General features: G+C 52.1%; 1 protein-coding gene across 1 annotated transcript in view; it reads left to right on the top strand.

Moving 5' to 3' along the window:
• Positions 1–6407, top strand: part of MAN1C1 (mannosidase alpha class 1C member 1) — a 165799-nt gene extending 159392 nt beyond the window's left edge. Inside the window, exons 9-12 of the mRNA XM_003809476.7 lie at positions 76–295; positions 2911–3083; positions 4539–4654; positions 5620–6407. Coding sequence (XP_003809524.2) covers positions 76–295; positions 2911–3083; positions 4539–4654; positions 5620–5746 — 636 coding nt within the window. The 3' untranslated portion in view covers positions 5747–6407. The remainder of the gene's footprint in view (positions 1–75; positions 296–2910; positions 3084–4538; positions 4655–5619) is intronic.
• The last annotated feature ends 15770 nt before the right edge of the window (positions 6408–22177 follow it).

Below are 22177 nucleotides of genomic sequence, written 5' to 3'. Positions count from 1 at the left end.
TTTTCCATCCTTTCCCCCCCTTCTCTGTGCCCTCCCACGCCCCTTCTCCCTGCCCAATCCCCACCTTGCTCCCAGGCAATAGAGACCTACTTGCTGAATGTCTCTCCCGGGGGGCTGACCTACATTGCTGAGTGGCGAGGGGGGATTCTGGACCACAAGATGGGGCACCTGGCCTGTTTCTCCGGGGGCATGATCGCCCTTGGCGCCGAGGATGCCAAGGAAGAAAAGAGGGCCCACTACCGAGAGCTCGCAGCCCAGATCACCAAGACGTGTCATGAGTCATACGCCCGCTCAGGTAACCCTGCAAGGGGAAGGGGCAGCAGGAGAGACTGAGGCTAGACACCAGGAAGAACTGGAAAGACCGGCAGCAGTGAGCGAAGGGAGCACATGGCCTTAGGGAAGCCTCCCCTTGGAAGTTAAGTAGAATTTGAGAGAGGTACTCTCCAGGCTCCGAGACCATACCTCGAATGAAAGGGAAACTAGTACAGACGCAGGAAGCGCTTTGCATGTACCTGGTACTCTTCCGCACTTGACACAACATCACTGAACCTCACCACACAGATGAGGAAACTGAGGCTCAGAGATTACTTGGCCAAGGTCCCTTGAGAGGGGCACAGAGTAAAGGATCCTCCAGCCCCGGAGGCAGAAACGGCGGCTTCCTGAGCCCGGCACATGTCCCACCCTGAGTCTCCTACTTTCAAATGTGCCTCTGCCTTTCCCCCGGCACCCTCCTTAGAGGGGGTTTCACCGCCTCCTGCTCCCACCTGTTTAGTCGCCCTCTTTGACCCATGATCACCGGAAAGCCTGACAGCTTGGTCCTCCCCACCCACCACTCACCACTGAATTGTCCGATGCTAGAATCAGAGGTCACATTTGAGAGCCTGAGCCTGGCTCCTCATTCTACACAGAGAAGTGGAGTCAGCCCAGAGAGGGGAAGTGACTTAGCCAAAGTCACACTGCACATGAGGAATTGATCCTGGGCTGGAACCCAGGCCTTCTGATGCCTGGTTCCACCCCGTGCGCAAACTGCACCCCTCAGAAAAATCCCCAGCCCCCGTGTGGTCCCAGGAGACGCCCACCGCTCTGAGTGGTAATCCCAGTGTTGGTTGGAGGGAACGACCCAAGATTTACAGTAAAAATCCCAGGCTCAAGCAGCGCTTGACAAAATGACTGTTTTCTGATGGCCAGGAGCCACTACACCATTTGAAAAGATTAGAGAGGCCAGATGGGCAGCCTCTGTTTTCTTATCTGTTCGATGGGAATCATGACACAGGTCTCAGAGTGAGGCACAGGCTCCCATGAGAAAGTACCTTGGCAGCCACCTTTGGCCAGCAGCACTGCAGGCACTTGCTGACCGCCCATCATGATGTGTCTGTGCCCGCCCCAGCTGAATGGGGTCTCCTGGAGCTGTTTCCAGGAAGTCAGAGATTCGCAATGGGTCTTTAAAACTGGTTGTCCATTCTCTTCAAAGAGCTTGCTCTGCCAGGGCCATAAACAAATAAGAAATCTCAGGAATAATAAAAGGCTCGCTATTTGTCTGAGACAATCAGCCCAGACCATAAAAGACAGCCGCTTAATAAAGCATATTGTTCTAGCCAGCCTCGGCTTGTCCTGTGGACGCCTGTAGCAGTGGCTCCTGCCTTCACCCCACTAGCGACTTGGCAAAATGACTGTTTTCTGGTGGCCAGGAGCCGCTACACCATTTGAAAAGATTAGAGAGGCTAGGGTCTAGCTAATTCCTCTTCCCTGAAGCCCTCCATGGAAGAGCAGGAAGTCCTGCAAACCTCTAACCCCTGCCTCTAAAGTAAAAGCAACCTAGGGCCTCTCAGGGTTTTGAACCCTGGTAGTAGGGAAGAGGGCTCACATTAGGAATGGAGCTGGGGACTTGGGTGACCTGGACAGGAGGGACAGGCATTAAAGGGAGAAGGATCTGGCCCTCATACCCTACATGTTGGGCCTATGAGGGTTAGACCCAGGAGGGAAAGAGCACCGCCCTAGGAGAGGCATCAGACACATCCAGGGTCAAGTCCCAACTCAGCCACAACTCGCTGTGTTACCTTGGGCAAATTACTTAGCCTCTCTGATCCTCAGTTTCCACATGCGTGAGAGGGATAGTAGCAATTACCTTACTAAAGAAACATTTTTTAAGGATAGAAATAGTGTATTAAAGCACCCAGCACGGCCTTTGAAATCATAAATAGTGGCTACAGAGGTGGTTATAATTATGGCCATATGACAAGAATGACAGCAAATTGCCTCAAAACCAAACAGTGACAATGACAGAACCCAGGCTCCCTCAGGCCCTCCTTCCTCAGCTCCCTCTGTGGGAGTAGGTGCATTCCTGGGCAGTCTTCCCTCCATCTCTACCTCAGCTGTTCCCAGACTCTCGAAGTTTGTCCTGGGAGGTGTTAAAAGCAGTTTTCTAAGACAAAGGGTCCCAAGGAGAAGCCTCATTTCACATTAGCATATTAAAGGATCTGATAAATCCTGCAGATGGGAGACTCATTTTGTTTAACCCTCGGTTCCCCAGATGTGTTGAAACCCGAAACCCTCTTGGCTGAGGTCTGGCTAACCTCTTGCAGAGCTATTGCCTCAAAGTACACAGTTGTGGAACCCCGCCCAAACCTTCACCTACCCAGACTGCTGAGTAGCTCATTTGGACTCTCAGAGTCCAAAGCTGCTCACATTTCCAGTCCCCGAGGGTCTTGTTCTGTCCAGCCCAGGCCAAGAGGGAAGCTGTGCATCTGCCCGGTGCAGCCTTACACAGCAGTCCAGGCAGGGGCACCCCACACCCACACACCCCTGACATCACCCTGGCTGCGGGTTCAAGGCAACTGACATCTCTCCTGGATCCTGAAAAGCAGGAGGTGGGAGGTCTGACCTGGGCCCTCTGCTTGGCTGTTTCCCCAGACACCAAACTCGGGCCTGAGGCCTTCTGGTTTAACTCCGGCAGAGAGGCCGTGGCCACCCAGCTGAGCGAGAGCTACTACATCCTCCGGCCAGAGGTGGTGGAGAGCTACATGTACCTGTGGCGACAGACCCACAACCCCATCTACAGGGAGTGGGGCTGGGAGGTGGTGCTGGTGAGTGGGCCCCAGGGATGGGCAGCAAGGTGCTAGATGCCCCTGAGAATTTACAGGCTGGGTGCTAGGTGCCCTGGCTTGGGCATGGAGTGGAAGGCCAAGCCACGTTGACCTCTGACCACAGTTCAGAGTGCAAAGGGTCAAGGTGGTGGTTACAGAGCCAAGAGTCCCCAGCTGGGCAAAGTTGTCCTGAGACAGGACAGGCCAGACTTGTGAAGAGGGTTCTGAGTGCCCATATCCTTGGGGCCTGGGACCAGGCCTTGGCAAACTTAGAGGGTCAGAGGCTAGGCAGCTGCCTAGAGCACCACGCAGGCACCACGCGGCCACCGCTGTCCCAACAGACGCTTTCCTGATCTCGAAGCTGGGCAGCTCACCTCCACCTCCCTCCTCTTCCCACAGGCAGCCCAGCCTGAGGGACCCCCCCACCCTAGTCTCTGCTGGCCCTTGAGGCCTACCCTGCCCTCAGCCTCCGGCCCCACACCTAGGTGGAAATTTAATGGCTGTCTTGGGGGAGGTGTCAAAGGCAGGTGTGGGGATTCCAGCAGGTTCCCTGGTGGATGCTGAGCCTTCTCTGCCCCTATCTCCCCCACCACCCCCGTGCTCATTCTGAGCATTGCACTCAGACGGGGTCCAGGGCATGCTCAGGTTCACTGGCCCTGTTAAGTCCACCTGCTTCCCCAGGACCATTGTTCTTGGCCTTCAAAGGCCAAGCATCTTGTGCTCCTATGCCCTCCGTGGGTAGAAATTGTATTTATCAGCCTATAGGCAACACGGCGAAACCCCATCTATACAAAAAAATACAAAAATTATCCAGGCATGGTGACGCACGCCTATAGTCCCAGCTGCTTGAGGGGCTGAGGCAAGAGGATTGCTCGAACTGCAGAGGTTGAAGCTGCAGAGTGAGCTCTGATCGCCCCACTGCCCTCCAGCCTGGGTGACAAAATGAGACCTTGTCTCAAAAAAAAAATGCATTTATATAGAAAGATGAATGGCTTGGCTCACTTGCCTCCAGCCCAGGGGCCATCTCTCCTGAGAATCCCTGGAGTACCAAGTCTGTCCCCAAATCCCAGCCCATGGCCATCACCAGTGGCTTCTCTTCACCTCTGCCTACCACTGTGGGTGAATCTGTAAGACCAGCCTAGTCCCCTGAAACACGAAGAGAAGCTTCCTCTAAGTTCAAACCAGGTGAAGAAGTCAGGACAGGCAGCCCATCGGGCCAGAGCTCTCAGAGGTGTGGGTGGAAGGAGTGTGGCCCCTCCAGCCTGGGGACAGGTGGCTAAACCCCGAAAGAATAATTTGACCTTCTGTTCCCACAAATGCCAGGAGTCCCCAGTCAAGGGGTGAGGGTGCTGTCTGCTTTCTTCTAGCTCCAGCCTGCCAGGCATGCACAAGTCTTGAGGGGCCTTTCCTGTCCCGTGTTAAAGCTGTTTTCCTCCTCCTCTTCCCCTTCCTCAGGCCTTGGAGAAATACTGTCGGACAGAAGCCGGTTTCTCCGGGATCCAAGACGTGTACAGTAGCACCCCCAACCACGACAACAAGCAGCAGAGCTTCTTTCTAGCGGAGACACTAAAGTGAGCGGTGTGGGCTCTTCCTAGGGATGGACAGGTGGGAGGTTGGGGGTAGGGGTCCGCAGTCCCTCCCCTCCACAGTCAGGTTCTGTGGTCACAGGACGGGAGCCCAAAAGGGGTGAAGGGCTTGGGATCCAGAGGGCTGCACCCCAGGTGTGAGCCTTGGGCCAGGCCGCTTTCTCGGAGAGTGAGACTGGGCTAGAATCCAAGTTCCCTAGGGACGCACCGTGTGATACCGCAGGTTCCTTCAGTTTCTCACCTATCTCCCCAGGTTGCTTCCATTCTGGGAACCGCGTCCTCGTGTGTAAAATGGGATAGGGTTAACGACGATGATGTCAGTGCTGGTTGCTGGCATTGACTTTCCCTCCTGTGGCCTCTGCAGTGTGGCTGCTGTGCCCTCCTTGATTTCATGCCATGGAAGTTGGCCATCCCACTTCCTCACTGTTCCCCAAAGCAAGCCCCTTGTGCTTTAACCCTTTAGGGTGGGTCAGAATGATCAGTTCCTTCCAGTGGGGAAAAAACCCACAATGTGGAAGCTGGAGTTCTAGAGTCACAACCCCATGTTCTTCTCAGTGCCCCAATGTGTACTCTGAATATAGAGTCTTAGTGGGCAGCAGCGGGGCACGTGAGAGTCAACTGGACTGCAGCAGCCCTCAGGCACCCCTGCAGAGGAGAATCTGGACCATAAGGGCTCACATACAGGGCCGGGCAGGTGAAGCCGGCTGATGGCAGAGCCAGGGTAAACTAAGTCCTTCTGACCCCAAAGCTCAAGGCTTTTCTCTGCAGCCACAGCCTCCTTCCCCAGGACTAGCACCCCCACCCTGCTGCCCACAGTTTTGGGGTTGCAAGGCTCCAGACCTTGACCATAGGCCTATCACAAAGGCCCTGAGACTTGTTCCCAGGCCCACCCTTCTTCCCCAGGCCACTGACAGACTGTGTCTTGCTTCCCTGCCCTGCATGGGGCACAGGTATCTCTATCTTCTGTTCTCTGAAGATGACTTGCTCTCCCTGGAAGACTGGGTGTTCAACACCGAGGCCCACCCACTCCCAGTGAACCACTCAGACAGCTCCGGCAGAGCCTGGGGCAGACACTGACCCCATCTCCTGCCGCCGCCCTGGGGCCGCCGCAGGGATGCCTTGCCTTTTCAGGATTTGAGACTGTTCTCAAAGGGATTGGGAACGAAGGCCCCATCTCGGGCAGACCCCCAGCAGATGTGTCGGACAAGCAACTTCTTTTCCTCTGTGAGGAGACAAGACTTGGAGACTCAGCGATGTCAGGCCAGGGCCATGGCCACACTGGCCCACACATTCCTTTCTACAGAGAATTTCTATGAAGCCCACTCACTTGCCATTCCAGGGCCAAAGGACCGGAGGTTTGCATATCCGCCCCTTGTATTTGATTTGCTTCCTTTTGGTTTCTTGGTTTTTGTTTTTGCTTGATTTTGTCTTTTCTCTACAGTTTAGTTTTGTCACAATTATACATATAGTTTTCAAAATCATGCACTTTCTAAAATGGTGTCATCCTGATAAACAAAACCCAGTGTTTGCACACACACAAAATCTTGACCCTGTTATCTATATTTTAAATGCTTTTTGCCCAACACTGACCCTATGTTCAACTTTGTGTCATTTACCTTATAATTTGAGGAGGGGTTTCCCTTTGGGCCTCAGTGTTACAAATTACTAGTGCTATTTTCATTATTATTGTAATGGAAAAATCTGTGGACTAGAATAAAAGAGTTTATTGAGTAAGAAATATGATTGGGCTCATTGCACATCAGTGACTCCTAGAAAAACCATTGCAATGTTACCATCAGAAAGAATAATCAGCCAGCAGTTGATTTAAGGTATAATTTAGTAAACGATTCCAACTTCTATTACCTCCCCTGAAATCGGTCCTGATATATTCGAGAAGCATGAGGCCAGCCCTTCAGATGGAGTTGTTTATTTATACTCAGGTTTAGATTGGGAAGAGGCTCAGGGAGGAGCAGCAACTTGCCTGAGGTCACACAGCCCAAAAAAGGCAGAGGAGAGTCTCGCCCCTGCCGTCTCCTGGCCACCCCAGTTGAGTGTCCGTCTGTTCCATCATTCAGCAGATGCTTGGTGAGTGCCTGCAACGGACCAGACACTGGGCTAGAGGCCAGGGACACCGCTGAGAGTGAGACAGTCATAAGCCCTGCAGTCAAGGGGTCAAGAGGGGAGAAAGCGATGGTAAGGGAAACTGACAAGTAAGTGAAGTGACTGCAGGTCATAGGAAATGCTACAAAGGAGATAGACAGACAGCTGAGGACCTACCCTACGGGGTCAGGGAGGGCCTCTCTGGGCAGGTGACCTTCAAGCCAAGACCCAGAAGATAAAAAGGAGCAGCCGAAAGACTATCTGGCAGAAGAATGAACCTCCCATAACCCAGCCCCCTTTCCCACCCTCCCTGATGCCCTCCCTGGGAGGGGGCCTGAAACACTGGGGCTGTTGTGCAGAGCAAGGAGTTCAGGTCCTAACACTGAAGTGACAGCTCTTCCTCCCCTGACACTTTTTTTTTTTGAGACCCAGAGTCTCGTTCAGTCGCCCAGGCTGGAGTGCAGTGGTGCAATCTTGGCTCACTGCAACCTCCACCTCCTGGGTTCAAGCAGTTCTCCTGCCTCAGCTTCCCCAGTAGCAGGGTGCGTCACCACACCCGGCTAATTTTTTGTATTTTTAGTAAAGACGAGGTTTTGCCATGTTGCCTAGGCTGGTCTTGAACTCCTGAGCTCAGGTGATCCGCCCACCTCAGCCTCCCAAAGTGCTGGGATTACAGGCATGAGCCACCACACCCAGTACTTTCCTGGCACATTTGCAGCTTGTCAACACAGCGGAAATCACGGGAGAATGTTGAGCCCTTCCCTGGGCTCAGCTGCTTGCTCTGTTCATAAGCTTTAATAGCCCCTGGGGCTCTGGGCCAGGTGACCCGGCTTCAAATCCCTGCTGTGTGAACTTAGGCAGGTACCTTCCCTCTCTGGGCTCTTCTTTTCCATCAAGCAGACAGAAAACCTCAACCCCACAAGGTTGCTATGAGAAGAAGTGGGAAGCTGCTGGTTCCCTGGGCACAGGAAGTGCTTGTTCCTTGTTCTGGAGACTCAAGACATTCCCAGAATCTTCTTAAGCAGAGCTGCTGGGGAGTAGCCCCTGTAGCAAGTACCATGCTCTTGACAGGCAGCATGAGAGCATGACTCCCATGACCCACCTGTGCTCAAAAAAAAAAAAAAAAAAAGCAAACCAGGAAAACTGACTACACAAACATTGTAGAAAGATTAGAAAATAGAAGCAGAAAGAAGACTCATTGGCCATCCCACTCTCTGGGGTGAATACTGTTATATTTTCTTCTAGGCCTTTTTCTATGAATATATAGCATATATATTTTGCCACCGTGGTATCCTACTATGCACACTGTTTTCTTATAATCTGCTTTTGCACTTAACTGTACATTGTGAACCTCTTTCCATGTCAACAAATACATGTTTATCTCATCGCTGTACGTGCTTGTGGAGTATTCCATTGTGTGCTGTAGCCTACTTTGCTGATCTAAGCCCCTGTTGCCAGGCATTTGGGTTTGTGTCCATCTGGGATTTTAGTTACAAATCACAGAAACCAACTCTGTCAACTTAAGCACAGAAAGGGATTTACTGAAATGCCATGGGGTGGCTTATGGAATCTCAGGAAGGAGTAAACAGCCAAACCTCAATAAGGGCTAGAAAGAGGACTTGGCCAGGGACCCGTTCAAGAACCAGGGAAGCCTCTCTAGGCACCACCATCAGGAGGGCTGAATCCAAATGTTTCCAGATCCTACTGTGGCTCCTTTCCATGTGGCCTGGCCTGGGTCACGTGCCCGCCCCAGCCAAGGGCAGAGCCAGGCATCTTGGCTTGGCAGACCCCCTAAGATTACCCTGTGCAATGGGTGTTGGGCTGTTCCCTAGAGAAAAACATGAGATTCATCACCAAAATAAGGGATCTGCAGGCTGCACAGGCAAAAACAGCAGGACTGTTTACAGTTAGCTTTGATTTCTTCAGTATTATACAGAGAGTTATGAAGAGCATACTTAACCATCCTCCTTTTCACTTTTGTCCAATTATGTCCTCAGAATAACTTCTAGAATGTCTCTCTGTCTCAAAGCCACTTTGCAGTTCCCCAAGCCCCAGGCTCCCCCGCCAGGCCCGTGCGGCTGTCTACCTCTCCTCTCCTGTCCTCTGCTGTATTGCTGGGAGGAAATTGTAAAAATGAATATTTCAAAATGTATCCTCCAGGAGGGCCCTTGCAGGTGGAGAAATATCATCCTTTTGGCAACTTAACTCCATTCCACGGATAAAAATAAGTACGACTCAAGACAGGCCGAGAGGAGAGAGGAATTAAGGGATGACTCATCCTCACTGAAGGTAGGAGAGAGCTTTGCAAGCCACAGAATCTGAACACCCAAACCTCTCCCTGAAGCAGCCCTCTCCTTCCCCAGCTGGGGGTCAGCCTGTGGCTGCCAAGCTCATTTTAAGCCTCATCTGCGCCCTCGCTGAGGATGGAAGCACCATTTGCACCTGCTTCCCTCATAGAAGGGTGTGATGTCAGCTCCTTCCCAGAAAGCTTCATCAACACCCAGCTCCTGGCACTGAGGCCTGCAGAGCCTCAAGGCCCCGGGAAGGGGGACGAGCGGGGCACAGTCCTTTTCTAGGTGCCTCCCTTTAAATGACTGGCTATTTGGTCAGACCAGCCAAATGCATTGGGAAGAAAAGCAAAAATGGAAAATCTGATTTAAAGGCAGCATCCAAGATGGATGCTCAGTTCCGTTCCCTCTGCTTTGAGGAGGTGACCCCACTGTGGTTTGAGAAAGTGCTAGAGATGAATGGGCCAGCTTCCCCCAGCGTTTCCCCTGGGGGCCTGTCCTTGGAAGTATGGTCATTGGTCATGTGGCACAAAGATGCTCGGCCCTCTGTGACTAATGCTTAATTACACCCTACTGGAGGAGGGGGGCTGATTCTATTTTTTGTATCTGAAAATATCAGTTTGGTTTCCTATATTTGGAGCACTGTTTTGTTCCTGCTCAGCCTGTCTCTTAAGTCAGAGCTTCTCGAACGTGCACAGGAATCACCTGGGAGCTTGTTAAAATCCGGGTTCATGTTCAGCGGCTCTGGCATGGAGCCTGAGATTCTGCCTTTTTTTTTTTTCCTGACACAGGGTCTTATTCTGTCACCCAGGCTGGAGTTCAGTGGGGCCATCATAGCTCACTGCAACCTCCATCTCCAGGGCTCAAGCAGTCCTTCCACCTAGCCTCCTGAATAGCTGAAACTACAGGTGTGCCGCCACATCCAGCTGATTTTTTTTTTGTCGCTACATTTCTCAGGTTGGTCTCAGAATCCTGGGCTCAGGCTATCCTTCCGCCTCAGCTTTCCAAAGTGCTAGGATGGCAGGCATGAGCCACTGTGCCCAGCCAGATTCTGCTTTTCTCTAACAAGCTCCCGGGAGATGCTGATGCTGCCAGTCCTTGGACCACACTTTGAGTAGCAAGACCCCAGTTGGTGGCCACTGCCTTGGTTTCTGCCTTTTATTTGCATCCCTGGAGCTGTAACTGCTCCAGAGTGGAGTAGAGGGGCTCAGGTGTTAGGGTAGCATCTATAGATACCTTGACTGCAAAGCGACCTACCTTAAAACAGGTGTGTGCCTGCCACCTATGTCAACAGCTCTCCATTCTTCAGGACAGCCAGGATAAGACAGGAGCAGGCTGCTGGTGGCTTAGAACAGTGGCGTCCAATAGGGTCACCCCATGTGGATCTGGAATACTTAAAATGTGGCAAGTGCAATGGAGGAACTAAACTTTTAATTTTATTTCCTTTTTTTTTTTTTTTAAATTGACCAGAGTCTCGTTCTGTCACCAGGCTGGAGTGCAGTGGCGCGATCTCGGCTCACTGCAACCTCTGCCTCCTGAGTTCAAGCAATTCTCCTGCCTCAGCCTCCCAAGTAGCTGGGACTATAGGCGTGCACCACCACACCCAGCTATTTTTTTTTTTTTTTTTTTTGAGACGAAGTCTTGCTCTGTCGCCCAGGCTGGAGTGCAGTGGCTTGATCTCGACTCACTGCAACCTCTGACACCTGGGTTCAAGCAATTCTCCTGCCTCAGCCTTCCAAGTAGCTGGGATTACAGGTGCATGCCACCACTCCGGGCTAACTTTTGTATTTTTAGTAGAGACAGAGTTTCAGCATCTTGGCCAGGCTGGTCTTGAACTCCTGACCTTGTGATTTACCCGTCTCAGCCTCCCAAAGTGCTGGGATTACAGGCGTGAGCCACCGCGCCTGGCCAGTTTCATTTCATTTTAATTAAATTTAAAGAGCTATGCATTGCTGCTGGCTGCTGTTTTGGACAGTGCAGAATTAGAACTCAGAAAGCAACTACCCTGTTGGTGCTGCGAAGACCTCCATCACCTGCACCACTACATAAATCATGTTAGCAGAAAATACATTGTTTAGGGACTCAAGGATTTCCTTGAACATACCTGGTTATTTTTATACTCATCCCAGCCTGTTTTCTGCACAAGCCTCTGGGTTTGGTTTGGTTTGGTTTTGTGTTTTCTTACTCACTGTCTGCAGCAGGGCATGCAGTGGGTAGGCTGAAGGCAAGAGAGGCAGAGGGGTGCGACAGGAGAGGACAACCCATGTCGGTTTCATACAAGCACAACATTTGAAACTGGTGGACCTGTGTTCAGCTCTGCCCTGCCCTTTTCCAGGACTGTGTGGCCTTGGGCAAGCCCCTTAGTTAAGCTCCTCTGAGCCTCTGCTTCTCCATCCATGGAAAAGGAAAGTGCTTTCAAGGGTTAATCGAGCCTCCCCACCCCACCCCTTGTAAGAACTCAGTGCATCCTAGCAGTGATTGTTATGATGTGAACCTCTTTGTAAACTATAAAACCTTGTGTAAATGTGAGGCAGAACACTGCTGTCAAAAATTCTTCTTTTTAAACAAAATGCTCTGAAACTTGGGGGAAACCGCATCAACCAGGCCCAGGAGACAGACCAAAATCTCAAAGCAATAAATCTGAACGTTTTCTGCTTTTCCCATTGAGCAAGCATTTTGCCATTAGCTAGCCCTGAATCTACAGAAATTGGGAAACTGGGATGATGATTTGTTGACTGTCCAAGGTCTTCCAGGGACCCGTCTGGTGGTGGGGGATGCTCAGGCAGGGGCCTAGGGCTGAGAAAGATGCCGAGAGCTTGCCCAGGAATGTTTGAGGTCCGATTAGTGTTTCCTCTTCATGGAGTACCTGATAAATCCTGTCTACAAAACTTTGGAAGGGAGATGGGCAGGAAAAGATGGCACCCCCATTTATAGAGGAGGGAACTGAGGCCCTAACAGGCTTGCTCCAGGGTCAGACTCTGCAGCCCTAGCCACCTCCTGGGTCAACTCCTACATTGCTGGTGTCGTACTTTCACCTCCTTCACTGTTGAATTAACCCTAGCCCAAATTTCTGGAGCATCTGCTCTTCCAAAGTCTGACTCAATAGAGATGAGACTCCCAGCAGCTGCCCGAGGTTAGAAAATACCAGCACACTCCTTTTCCTCTGGCAGTTATCCTAGCAAAATCATGCTCCCAGAACCCAGATAACCCAGATCCACGATGTCCTCGCCATCCAGGGACCAGAGCAAGGACAGAGTGTAAACAGAGCAGAGAACGGAGAAGATGTGGGCCAGCGCCATACCCCTCTGGGCCACTTCTCAAAGAGAGAGACCTTTAGGGATAATTCCATCGTCTTGCACAAGTTACAAAATTTCAACTGTGGCTTTCCCAGGTCTTAGGACCTGCATGGACCACCTTCTCCAGGAATTGAGTTCACACAGAGATCACTAGAGATGGAGAGGTCAGGGATGGCCCCTGGGGAGCTGACATTTGTGACAGGCTGTGCAAAGAGCATTCCAGGCAGAGGGAACAGTGAATGCAAAGACTCAGAGGCAGGAAGTGTTGTTGCATCTGAGACACAGAAAGGCAGTAAGCGAGTGGGAGGGTCTGGGGGGTCAAAGGAAGTCGGCAGAAGGGGTTCCATCCCTCAGTGCCTGGTGGGCAGGTAAGTACTTGCTATGGTTTGAATGTCCCCTCCAAAACTCATGTCGAAATGCAATTGCCTTTGGATGGTATTAAGAAGTGGAACCTGGCTTGTTAAGAGGTAATTAGACCATGAGGGCTCTGCCCTTGTGAATGCATTAACGTGGGTTGTTCTGAAAGCCGATTCAGCCCTCGCTGGCTTGCTTGCTTGCTTGCTTGCTTGCTCTCTGGCATTCTTCTGCCCTTCTGCCTTTGGCCACAAGTGGACGCAGCACGAAGGCCCTTGCCAGATGCAGGCCCCCAACCTTGGATTTCCCAGCCTCTAGAAATACATTCCTTTCTTTATAAATTATCCAGTATGTGGTTTTCTGTTATAGTGACATAAAATGGACTAAGACAGAGTTTAATTTTAATCTGAGAGCAGCAAGAAGCTAGGAAGAGTTTAAAGCAGCACATGAGATGACCCACTTTACATTTCTGAAAGTTTCCTCCAACTTCTGAGTGGAGAGACCTAGGAATTCTTTTTCCTCTTACATCTGTCTCAGTGGAAAACCATTCTCAGATTCCTAAGCGGAAGCTTCTGAAGCCTGTGCCCCAGGAGTGCTGCGAGGCCCGAGTGCCCTCTGCCCTGTGTGCATGACCTCTCCTCTGCTTTTTTACTCCCTGGGTTTTGAGAAGCCTGGGAGACTTCAAGGGCACCAGAAACCTTTCCTCTGACCCTTCTTCCCTGTAGCCACGGATCAAGCCTCCAGGCTGCTGCCCGCTCTGTTTCTACCACTCCTTTCAAGCGGGCCCAGCTGCACTTTTAAAAAATGGAAGCTGCTTCCCAAGGTGGCCCGGCTCCTTCTCTCGCACATGCGCCAACGGAGGCTGTTTGTGGGGCCTGGGGCCTTCTTTTCATTCTTCTTTGAAACCTTCAGGATTTGTGGCAGGTATGAAGTCAGGGAGTTCTGGGTCTCTCAAAAGCACATATTGCTGAAACATAACATTGTCTACCTTCACCCCTCCTCCATGGGTAATTCCAAGCAGGACATTGAGTGCTCCGCACCTGCCCAGGTTCTACCTAAGTCTGCCTGGCTGGGTCACCTTCTGCTGTGTCATTCTCCGTGTGCTTCCTGAAGGGTCCTGACTCCACACGGTTCCCCACCTATGATCACCATGTGGTCTGGACACCTTCCCTGTCCACAGCTCACCTGATCACCAAGGGACCACCCCACAGCCTTGACTGGTGCCACCAACTATAGCTCTCAAGGTCCTCCCAGGGGTCATGGAGCCATTTGGATCCCTAATATCTCCCGATCCCCTTAGCCTATCTTTGGAGCAGTCAGGAACTATCTGCCTCCTCTTCCCTTTCATCTGTGTCCACATGTCCCAGCTGTCTCCTGAGAAATCACTCCTTTCCTCCAGCCCAGTCAGCATGTCTGCCTTCATCATGCTGTAATTTTCCAAAGCTCCAGTGTTTCAAACCGGTGTTTCAAGGCAGTTCACTTGAGGCCAGGAGTCTAAGGCTGCAGTGAGCTATGATTGTGCCCTAGCAAGCCCAGCCTGGGCAACAGAGTAAGACCCTGTCTCAAATAAAATAAAATATAAAATAAAATAATAAAATAAAATACTACTGTTTTCCATGGCTCCAGTGTTAAGCCTTTGTTGTGCTTTAATTTTCCGTGGCTCCAGTGTTTTAAACCAGTCCTATTTCTCCTTGAGTTTTTAAGTGAAACTTTAAAAAAAAATTTTTTGAGATATAATGTAGATACAGTAATGTGTAAAATGCACTATTCTTTTTTTTTTTTTTTTTTTTTTTGAGACACGATGTCACTCTGTCGCCCAGGCTGGCGTGCAATGGCGCAATCTCAGCTCACTGCAAATTCCGCCTCCCAGGTTTAAGCGATTCTCATGCTTCGGCCTCCCGAGTAGCTGGGACTACAGGACCACACCCGGCTAATTTTTGTATTTTTGGTAGAAACGGGGTTTCACCATGTTAGCCAGGTTGTTCTTGAACTCCTGACCTCAGGTGATCCACCCGCCTCAGCCTCCCAAAGTGTCGGGATTACAGGCATGAGCCATTGCACCCAGCCTAAAACGCACTATTCTTAAATGACCAGCTCAAGGAATGTTGACCTATATGCACGCTCATATGACCACCTCCCCAGTCAAGATCAAGACTATTCCAGCACCCAGAAGGCTTGCATGTGCTGCTTCCAGTCAATACCTGCCATCCCCAGAGCAAACCCTATGTGGACCTCTTTCACCATCACCTAATTTCAGGCACAGACATTTCATTCTTTTCGTGGTTTTTTGGATTATAAACATTCCACTGAGGCTGGGTATAGTGGCTCACACCTGTAATCCCAGCACTTTGGGAGGTCAAGGCGGGAGGCTGGCTTGAGGCCAGGAGTTCAAGGCTGCAGTGAGCTATGATCATGCCATAGCACTGCAGCCAGGGCAACAGAGTGAGACCCCATCTCAAAATAAAATAGGCTGGGTATAGTGGCTCACAACCATAATCCCAGCACTTTCGGAGGCCGAGGTGGGCGGATCACCTGAGGTCAGGAGTTAGAGACCAGCCTGGCCAACATGGTGAAACCCCATCTCTACTAAACATACAAAAATTAGCCGGGTGTGGTGGCAGGCGCCTGTAATCCCAGCTACTCGGGAGGCTGAGGTGGGAGGCTCTCTTGAGCCCAGGAGGCAGAGGTAAGAGGATCAGTTGAGCCTGGGAGGCAGAGATTGCAGTGAGCTGAAGTTGCACCACTGTACTCCAGCCAGGGTGACAGTGAGACCTTGTCTCTAAAAAAAAAAAAAATCCTCTGCATTTTCTGTCTTAATTTATATGATACAACTTATAACCACTTAGCTCCTGTCTAATAAGGATGCTCACACTTTCTTGTCTGGTCATTATGAAGCCCTCTTGTACTCATTTGTGGTAAAAAAAAAAAACCTCTGAAGTGCACAACCAAGATCAGAGATGATGAAATAAAGCCTCTCAGATGCAAGCTGAGCTATGCCTCTCCCTTGTTTGGGTGACTAGCTCTTCCCAGTTAGGGCTTTCTTGCTTGTAGGACCGAGTATCCCACATCCTCGGTGCTCCATCAGTGTCAGTCCTGAGCAGACCAGGGTGGCTGACCCCCCCAGCACTGTTCCCTCCTTGGCCCTGGACCCAGTTCAAAACACACAAGACAAGTGGAGCAGAATTCAGGCCAGATCATCCGGCACCATCTGCCTGTGCCTGACACTCACAGGCCCCGAATGTCAAACTCTTTTTTGTGGCTTGTGTGTGGAACTTGGCCGTCTTTACATTTTCTCCCTCAAAATCACTGGAGAGCTGGTAAAAATGTCCCTCTTTCCCCCAACCAACTGGGGGTTGGCCCCAAGCACTGGTCTCCTTCAAAGGCCCCAGGTGACTAGTGGGCAGCCAGGCTGGGTAACCAGGGCCTCTGCACTCGTGATGCTGAGAATAAATCTGTCCATCTGGCAAAGTCCCGGGGGCATTTACTGACCCCGGGAAACAAATCTCTCTCCCAGCCTGGACAGTACGAGAGCCAAGCCAAGCCTGTCATGACCTCTAACATTAATCTATTTTTTGGCTAATCACAGCCACAGCTCCATGCCTGTAAATCCAGCCAAAGCCACTCAACATTCCAAGACACGGCGGCATCTGTGGCCACATAGGCCAAAGGCAGCTTCTCTTCTCTCTCTTCAATGATCTCATTGAATCTTGTGGCTTTAAGTGCCATTTTTAGACTGGCAACTCCCAGATTTATAATCCATGCCCCCCTTCCCTACAGTTCATAGCCCCATAGTCATACACACACAACTGCCTCCTTGACACCTCCGTGAGGGTGACTCTCAGGCATCTTTTTTTTTTTGAGCTGGAGTCTCCCTCTGTCACCAGGCTGGAGTGCAGTGGTGTGATCTTGGCTCACTGCAACCTCAGCCTTCCAGGTTCAAGCGATTCTCCTGCCTCAGCCTCCCGAGTAGCTGGGACTACAGGCATGCGCCACCACACCCAGCTAATTTTTTGTATTTTTAGTAAAGATGGGGTTTCACCATGTTGGCCAGGATGGTCTCGACCTCCTGACCTCATGATCACCCCAGCATCCCAAAGTGCTGGGATTATAGGCGTGAGCCACCACGCCCAGCCAGCTCTCAGGCATCTTAACCTGGCAGACTGGACCAAGCCTTCTCCCCAGCCGGGGTCCCTCCAGGGTGCCTCATCTCAGGATGGTGCCACCAGCTACCCAAGCTCAACCCACGGCTGATGCTGGTCTTTCCTCTCGCCGTCCACTTCTGACCCATCCGCAAATCCTGTCTGTGGCTCTGCTACACTCATATATCTTGTCCACGCCTGCCCAATCCCTGCCATCTTATGTCTGGGCGACTGCATTAGCCTCCTGTCTCCCTCCTTCCTCTGTCCATCCCCTAACTCTATTCTCTACCCAGAAACCAGAAAGATCTTTAAACAAACATCAAAACCAAGAGGCTTTACTGGGATATCATTTACATGCCATAAAATCCACCCACTTCAAAGATGGACAATTCATGTTTTTTTAGTATATCACAGAATTGTGCAAGCATCATTATAATCTAATTTTAGAACATTTTATCACCCCAGAAGAAACTTTGTACCCATTAGCAGTTACTCCCCAGCCCCCTCCTCCCGGTCTCCCACTATAGCCCCAGGCAACTGCTAATCTAGTTTCTGTCTCTCTGGATCTGTGGATTCTGGATATTTCACTGAATGAATCACACAAGCCGTGGTCTTTGTGTTTGGCTTTTTCCACCCAGCTTAAAGTTTCTAAGGTTTATTATTGCCCACTAATACTTATCAAATGGATACACCGCATTGTTTATCCATTCATTGCTGGAAATTTGGGTTGTTTCTGCATCTGGGCTATCAGAAAGGTCTTTTAAAAAACAAGTCACCAGCCGAGTGCGGTGGCTCACTCCTGTAATCCCAGCACTTTGGGAGGCCGAGGTAGGCGGATCACTTGAGGTCAGGAGTTTGAGACCAGCTTGGCCAGTATGGTGAAACCCTGTCTCTACAGGGTTTTGTATTTGTAAAAATACAAAAAGTAGCCAGGCTCGGTGGCCGGCACCTGTAATCTCAGCTACTCTGGAGGCTGAGGCAGGAGAATTGCTTGAATCCGGGAGGCAGAGGTTTCAGTGAGCCGAGATCGCGCCACTACACTCCAGCCTGAGCGACAAGAGCAAGATTCCATCTCAAAAACAAACAAACCAACAAAAAACCAAGTCACGCATTGTCACCACCCTGCTTAACACCTTATAATGGTTTCACATCATATCTAGAATGAAGTTTGGCCAAGTGCCGTGACTCACACCTGTGGTCCCAGCTACTTGATAGGCTGGGGTGGAAGGATGCTTTGAGCCCAGGAGTTCAACGTTGCGGTGAACTGAGATCGTGCCACTGCACTGCAGCCTGGGGGACAGAGTGAGACCCTGTCTCAATAAATAAATTGAATGAAGTTTGTTGCCGAGGCCTGCAAGATTCCGACGTCCTGTCCCAGCCTCTGTCACCAAGCTTTTCTCTTCCCATAACTCACTCTGCCTTCTGTGTGTCTCCTGGACATACCAAGCTTGTTTCCACCCCAGGCCTTTGCACCGGCTCTCCCCTCTTCTCCGTGCCCGGGACGCTCCTTCCTCGATTCTTCTCATAGCTGGCTGCTTCTTCCCATTCCAGGCGCAGTGTATGTGTCACCTCCCAGCTACGCTGCTGATGCCTGCCTGTGGCACTGTGCCACAGTGCCCTGTCTCACTCCTTCACACTTACCTTTCTCTGAAATTACCTTGTGTGTCTGTCATTTCCTTCCTCCGAGTAGAATATTCAGCCCCCACAGAGGAAGTGCCTTGCCCGTCTTCTATAATACTGTGTTCCCAGGGCTGAGAACAGTCCCTGGCACACAGCAGGTACTTAGTTTGCAGAGAGGCCCACGTGGTCCGGGCATGCTTAAGCAACTCCTGCAGTGGCACCAGAAGCCTGTTTCCCCCAAGTGATCCTTTGTTCTCAAATGTTGGTCCTATTATTGGCTGCCAAGATGTTAGGGTTGGGTTTGGGGAAAATCACCTGCCTCTCTAGGGTCCCAGATGAAGAGAAGAAACACAAAAAACAGAGCCAAATGGCCCTCTTCCTGGCTCACTGTCGCCGGTGAAACTGGAATGGAAAATCCTAATTTGATTTGATTCCCTGGAGGGCAGCAGCGCCCCCTGCAGGAAGAAGGCCTTTCCTGGTGAGTTTACCCCAAAGAGACAGGAAGCAGAAGAGGATGCTACTAGGAGGCAGGCAGGGGTGTGTGTGCGTGTGTGTGCGTGTGTGTGTGTGTGCGTGTGTGTGTGCGCACGTGTGTGTGCGCGCGTGTGTGTGTGTGTGCGCGTGTGTGTGTGTAGGAGAGAGAAAGAGAGACACACACACATCAGGGGTGTGTGTGTGTGTAGGAGAGAGAAAGAGAGAGAGACACCAGGATTCGAGGCAGTGACCCTGCCCCTACTTAAATGTGGCTGCAGGCAGGTCAGGCTCCCTCCTCTTCTCATGGGTGGATGGAGTGGCCTGGAGTGCTTACGCCAACACCCTCTGCGCAGGGAGGTGGGTGTGGGTGCCCCCAGGCAGAAGCTGGGACCCAGTAGGGAGTCTGAAGGGTGCTGCAGTGGCTGAATGTCCCTCTCTTCTGATGCCTCCACATTGTCTCAATGGTAAAGTCCAGGCTTTTCACAAGCTGGCCAGAGCGCCAGCCCAACCTTCCTGCCTCCTCCTCCTCCCTCTTCACACTTCCCCCCCGGGTCCCTCTGCTCAAATCCACTGGACTATATTCTCGAGACGCTACGGATACTCCATCGAGTTTCACATCACTGGGCCTTCACCTCTGCTGTTCCCACCCTCTGGAATGATCTTCCTGGGTGCTATGCCTGGTGAGCTCCTGAAGTCAAGGTCTGGCCAGACCTCTCCTCTGGGAAGCCTCTTCTGAGCCCTCCTGATAGTCAGGGGGACCCTCCTCTGTGCACACCCCTCTCAGAGCACTTACCCCTCGAGAGGAGGGTTGCAGTATCCATTGACTCATCTGGAAGAGCAGAGACTGTTTTGTTTTCTGATGGACACCCAATCGCCAGGACACGGCATAGTAGCCCTTCAATACATGTGTTGGAAGGATGAATGAGCGAGTGCCCACTAACCTCCGAGACCCTCATGGACGTGGCCAGTGCGTTACTCACCTTGCTGTGGTTCCCATTGGCTGCCAGTTCCCAAGTGTCACCCTTGCCCACTGGGAGGCAACAGCAAGGTGCCAAAGAGATCCTGCAGGGCTGCCCCAGCCAGAACCACCCACTAGGCCCTATCTCTCACGGCCTTGCCCTGCCGGGGATCTTGGTTTGGGACAAGCCCTTCTGGGAAGGGCGCCCTCCAGTGGGAAACCAGCCCTGCTCCACTGCCAGTCCCAGAGCTGACACCTCCCAGAACTGACATCTCCCAGAGCTGGGCCCAAGATTGATCCTTTTCACAGAGGCACACTGATCTGACCTGATTGTCATTAACTCACCCCCACTGTGCGCCTTCCTGAGCTTCTAGAATCATCCCCCAAGTCCCGCAAGCCCCAGAAACCCATTTCTTCAGCACTGGGCAGCAGAGACCAGTGGGGTAACTGTATCTTTAAGAAAAAGCAAGTGTAATAAATAAAAGTTATCTAGGAAAGAAAACTTCCTTTGTTTATTTTCCAGAAGCCTTAGCTCATCAATCTTCCCCTCCTAACCTGCTTTGTGCTCTACTAGTTTTGCTTCCAATAGAATGGAATTTGGTTTTCTAGTAGCATGTATCGTACACAGGGTGTCCCCAAACAGTAGCAATAATGAGTTGAAAGTGGCACAGTTGGAAGCCTTCAGAAGCCAATGCCAGATGTCAGGCCCTCAGTGGGTCCCTCTAAGGACACTGGGGCCAGAGCACAGGGCAAGGGTTGGGTTGGGCCCACAACTCTGGAAGGTCCCTGGGAGTCATTCATCCGACAGACACTGAGGAGTGCCCACGATGTGCCACGCCCTGTGTGGGCTCTGGGAAGGCCTCACCTGGCGCTGCCATGGCTGGCCACCAAAGAAGAACAGGATGGGCAGTGGAGGCAGGACCCCACCCCCAACTCAGTCGACCGGGTCATCCCGTGGGAAGCCTGGGAGGCAGGATGGCAGGAGATTTGGACCCATAGACCTGGGTGCCAGAGGTCAGGCTTCTTCATTTGAAAACCAGGGAAGCAGTCTCTACCTCACAGAGACTGAGAACAGAGTGAGAGAATGTGTAAATCACCCCACCTGAAGTCCAGCACATGGGCAGAGCTCAGCATCCTTTGGATCCCTCAGGCCTGACAGGTGCCCCTGCGCTGGGGGGGGGTTGGTGGGGCTCTGCAAAGGCAGGCACTGCTCGCCTCTGGGCTCAGAGTTCTTGTCTAGAGGCTTCTGCAGCTGCCACCCTCGCCTGAGAAAATGCAGGTAGAGACATCTAGAGCCACCCCATGGTAACTGGGGGCTTTGAAAGAATGGAAGAGAGCCCCAAGGAACCAAGGGTCCTGGGGATTGACAGGCATGAAAATATGTCCTCAACACCACCCACCCCTATTTCCAAGGCCCTCCTCCAAGCATGCCGCGTGCTGTTCTCCAGAAAAGCCAGGGCCTCTGGTAGCTCCAGCTGCTGAGGGGCTGGAGCCTCGCCTTCCCCTCACCAGACCAGAGCCCGGAGGGTGGGGGTTGGGGGGCTCTTTTAACTCCTTGGTGGAGATGAGGAAATTTGGGCCCAGGGAAGTGCAGGTTCAGAGCTGCACCTGCTGTGCCTGGAACAAGGCCAATCCCCATAACCCATGCATCTGCGGAGGTGGCCCCCCAACTGCACATGAGGGGAACAGGGGCTGGGCTTTCTTTTTAATTGGTCTTGCTCTAGATGACAGAGGAACTTTTAGAAAACTGGTGGGATAAGGATGGACGGATGCCCCTCAGCAGTCTCTGGCCTCGTGCACGGCTGCCAGCAGAGGAGGGACACGAGGCCTCAGTGGCCCCCGACGCCCCTTCTCCAGGAAAGCACAGGGTGTGTGGCTTCTCCCCAGCCTCTGGCCCCAGCCCCTTCTTTGTCCCAGTCCCCAGTCTGGAATCGCTCTCTGGGCTGGGCCAGGCAAGTGGGCCGCAGAGGCCTGGCTTAGCTTTGGGAACGGAAGCACGGGAAGGGGCGCGGAGAGGCAGGAAGCGGCCTGGGGAGGCTGGGGTGGCCGGGACTACGGACCCGACCGCATAGACGCGATCAGCCCCTCTTGGCCTTCCGGTGTAGCTGACCCCGCCCTGGGCTCTGGCCGGGCTGCGAAGCCGGGAACCAGCGACCCCCCGCCCGGCCCCTGCGGCCGCCCCGCCCCTCCCCGCCCCTCCCCGCCCCGGCCGCCCCGCCCCCGGCCCCGCCCCGCCCCTTCGCGTCCGGGGCCGCCGGCAGCCGCCGCCAGCTGCAGCC

Source organism: Pan paniscus, chromosome 1 (genome assembly GCF_029289425.2).
Source record: "Pan paniscus chromosome 1, NHGRI_mPanPan1-v2.0_pri, whole genome shotgun sequence".
Classification (NCBI taxonomy): domain Eukaryota; kingdom Metazoa; phylum Chordata; class Mammalia; order Primates; family Hominidae; genus Pan; species Pan paniscus.
The sequence above is the reverse complement of the archived record's forward strand: the minus strand, read 5'-3'. Positions and strand labels throughout refer to the sequence as shown.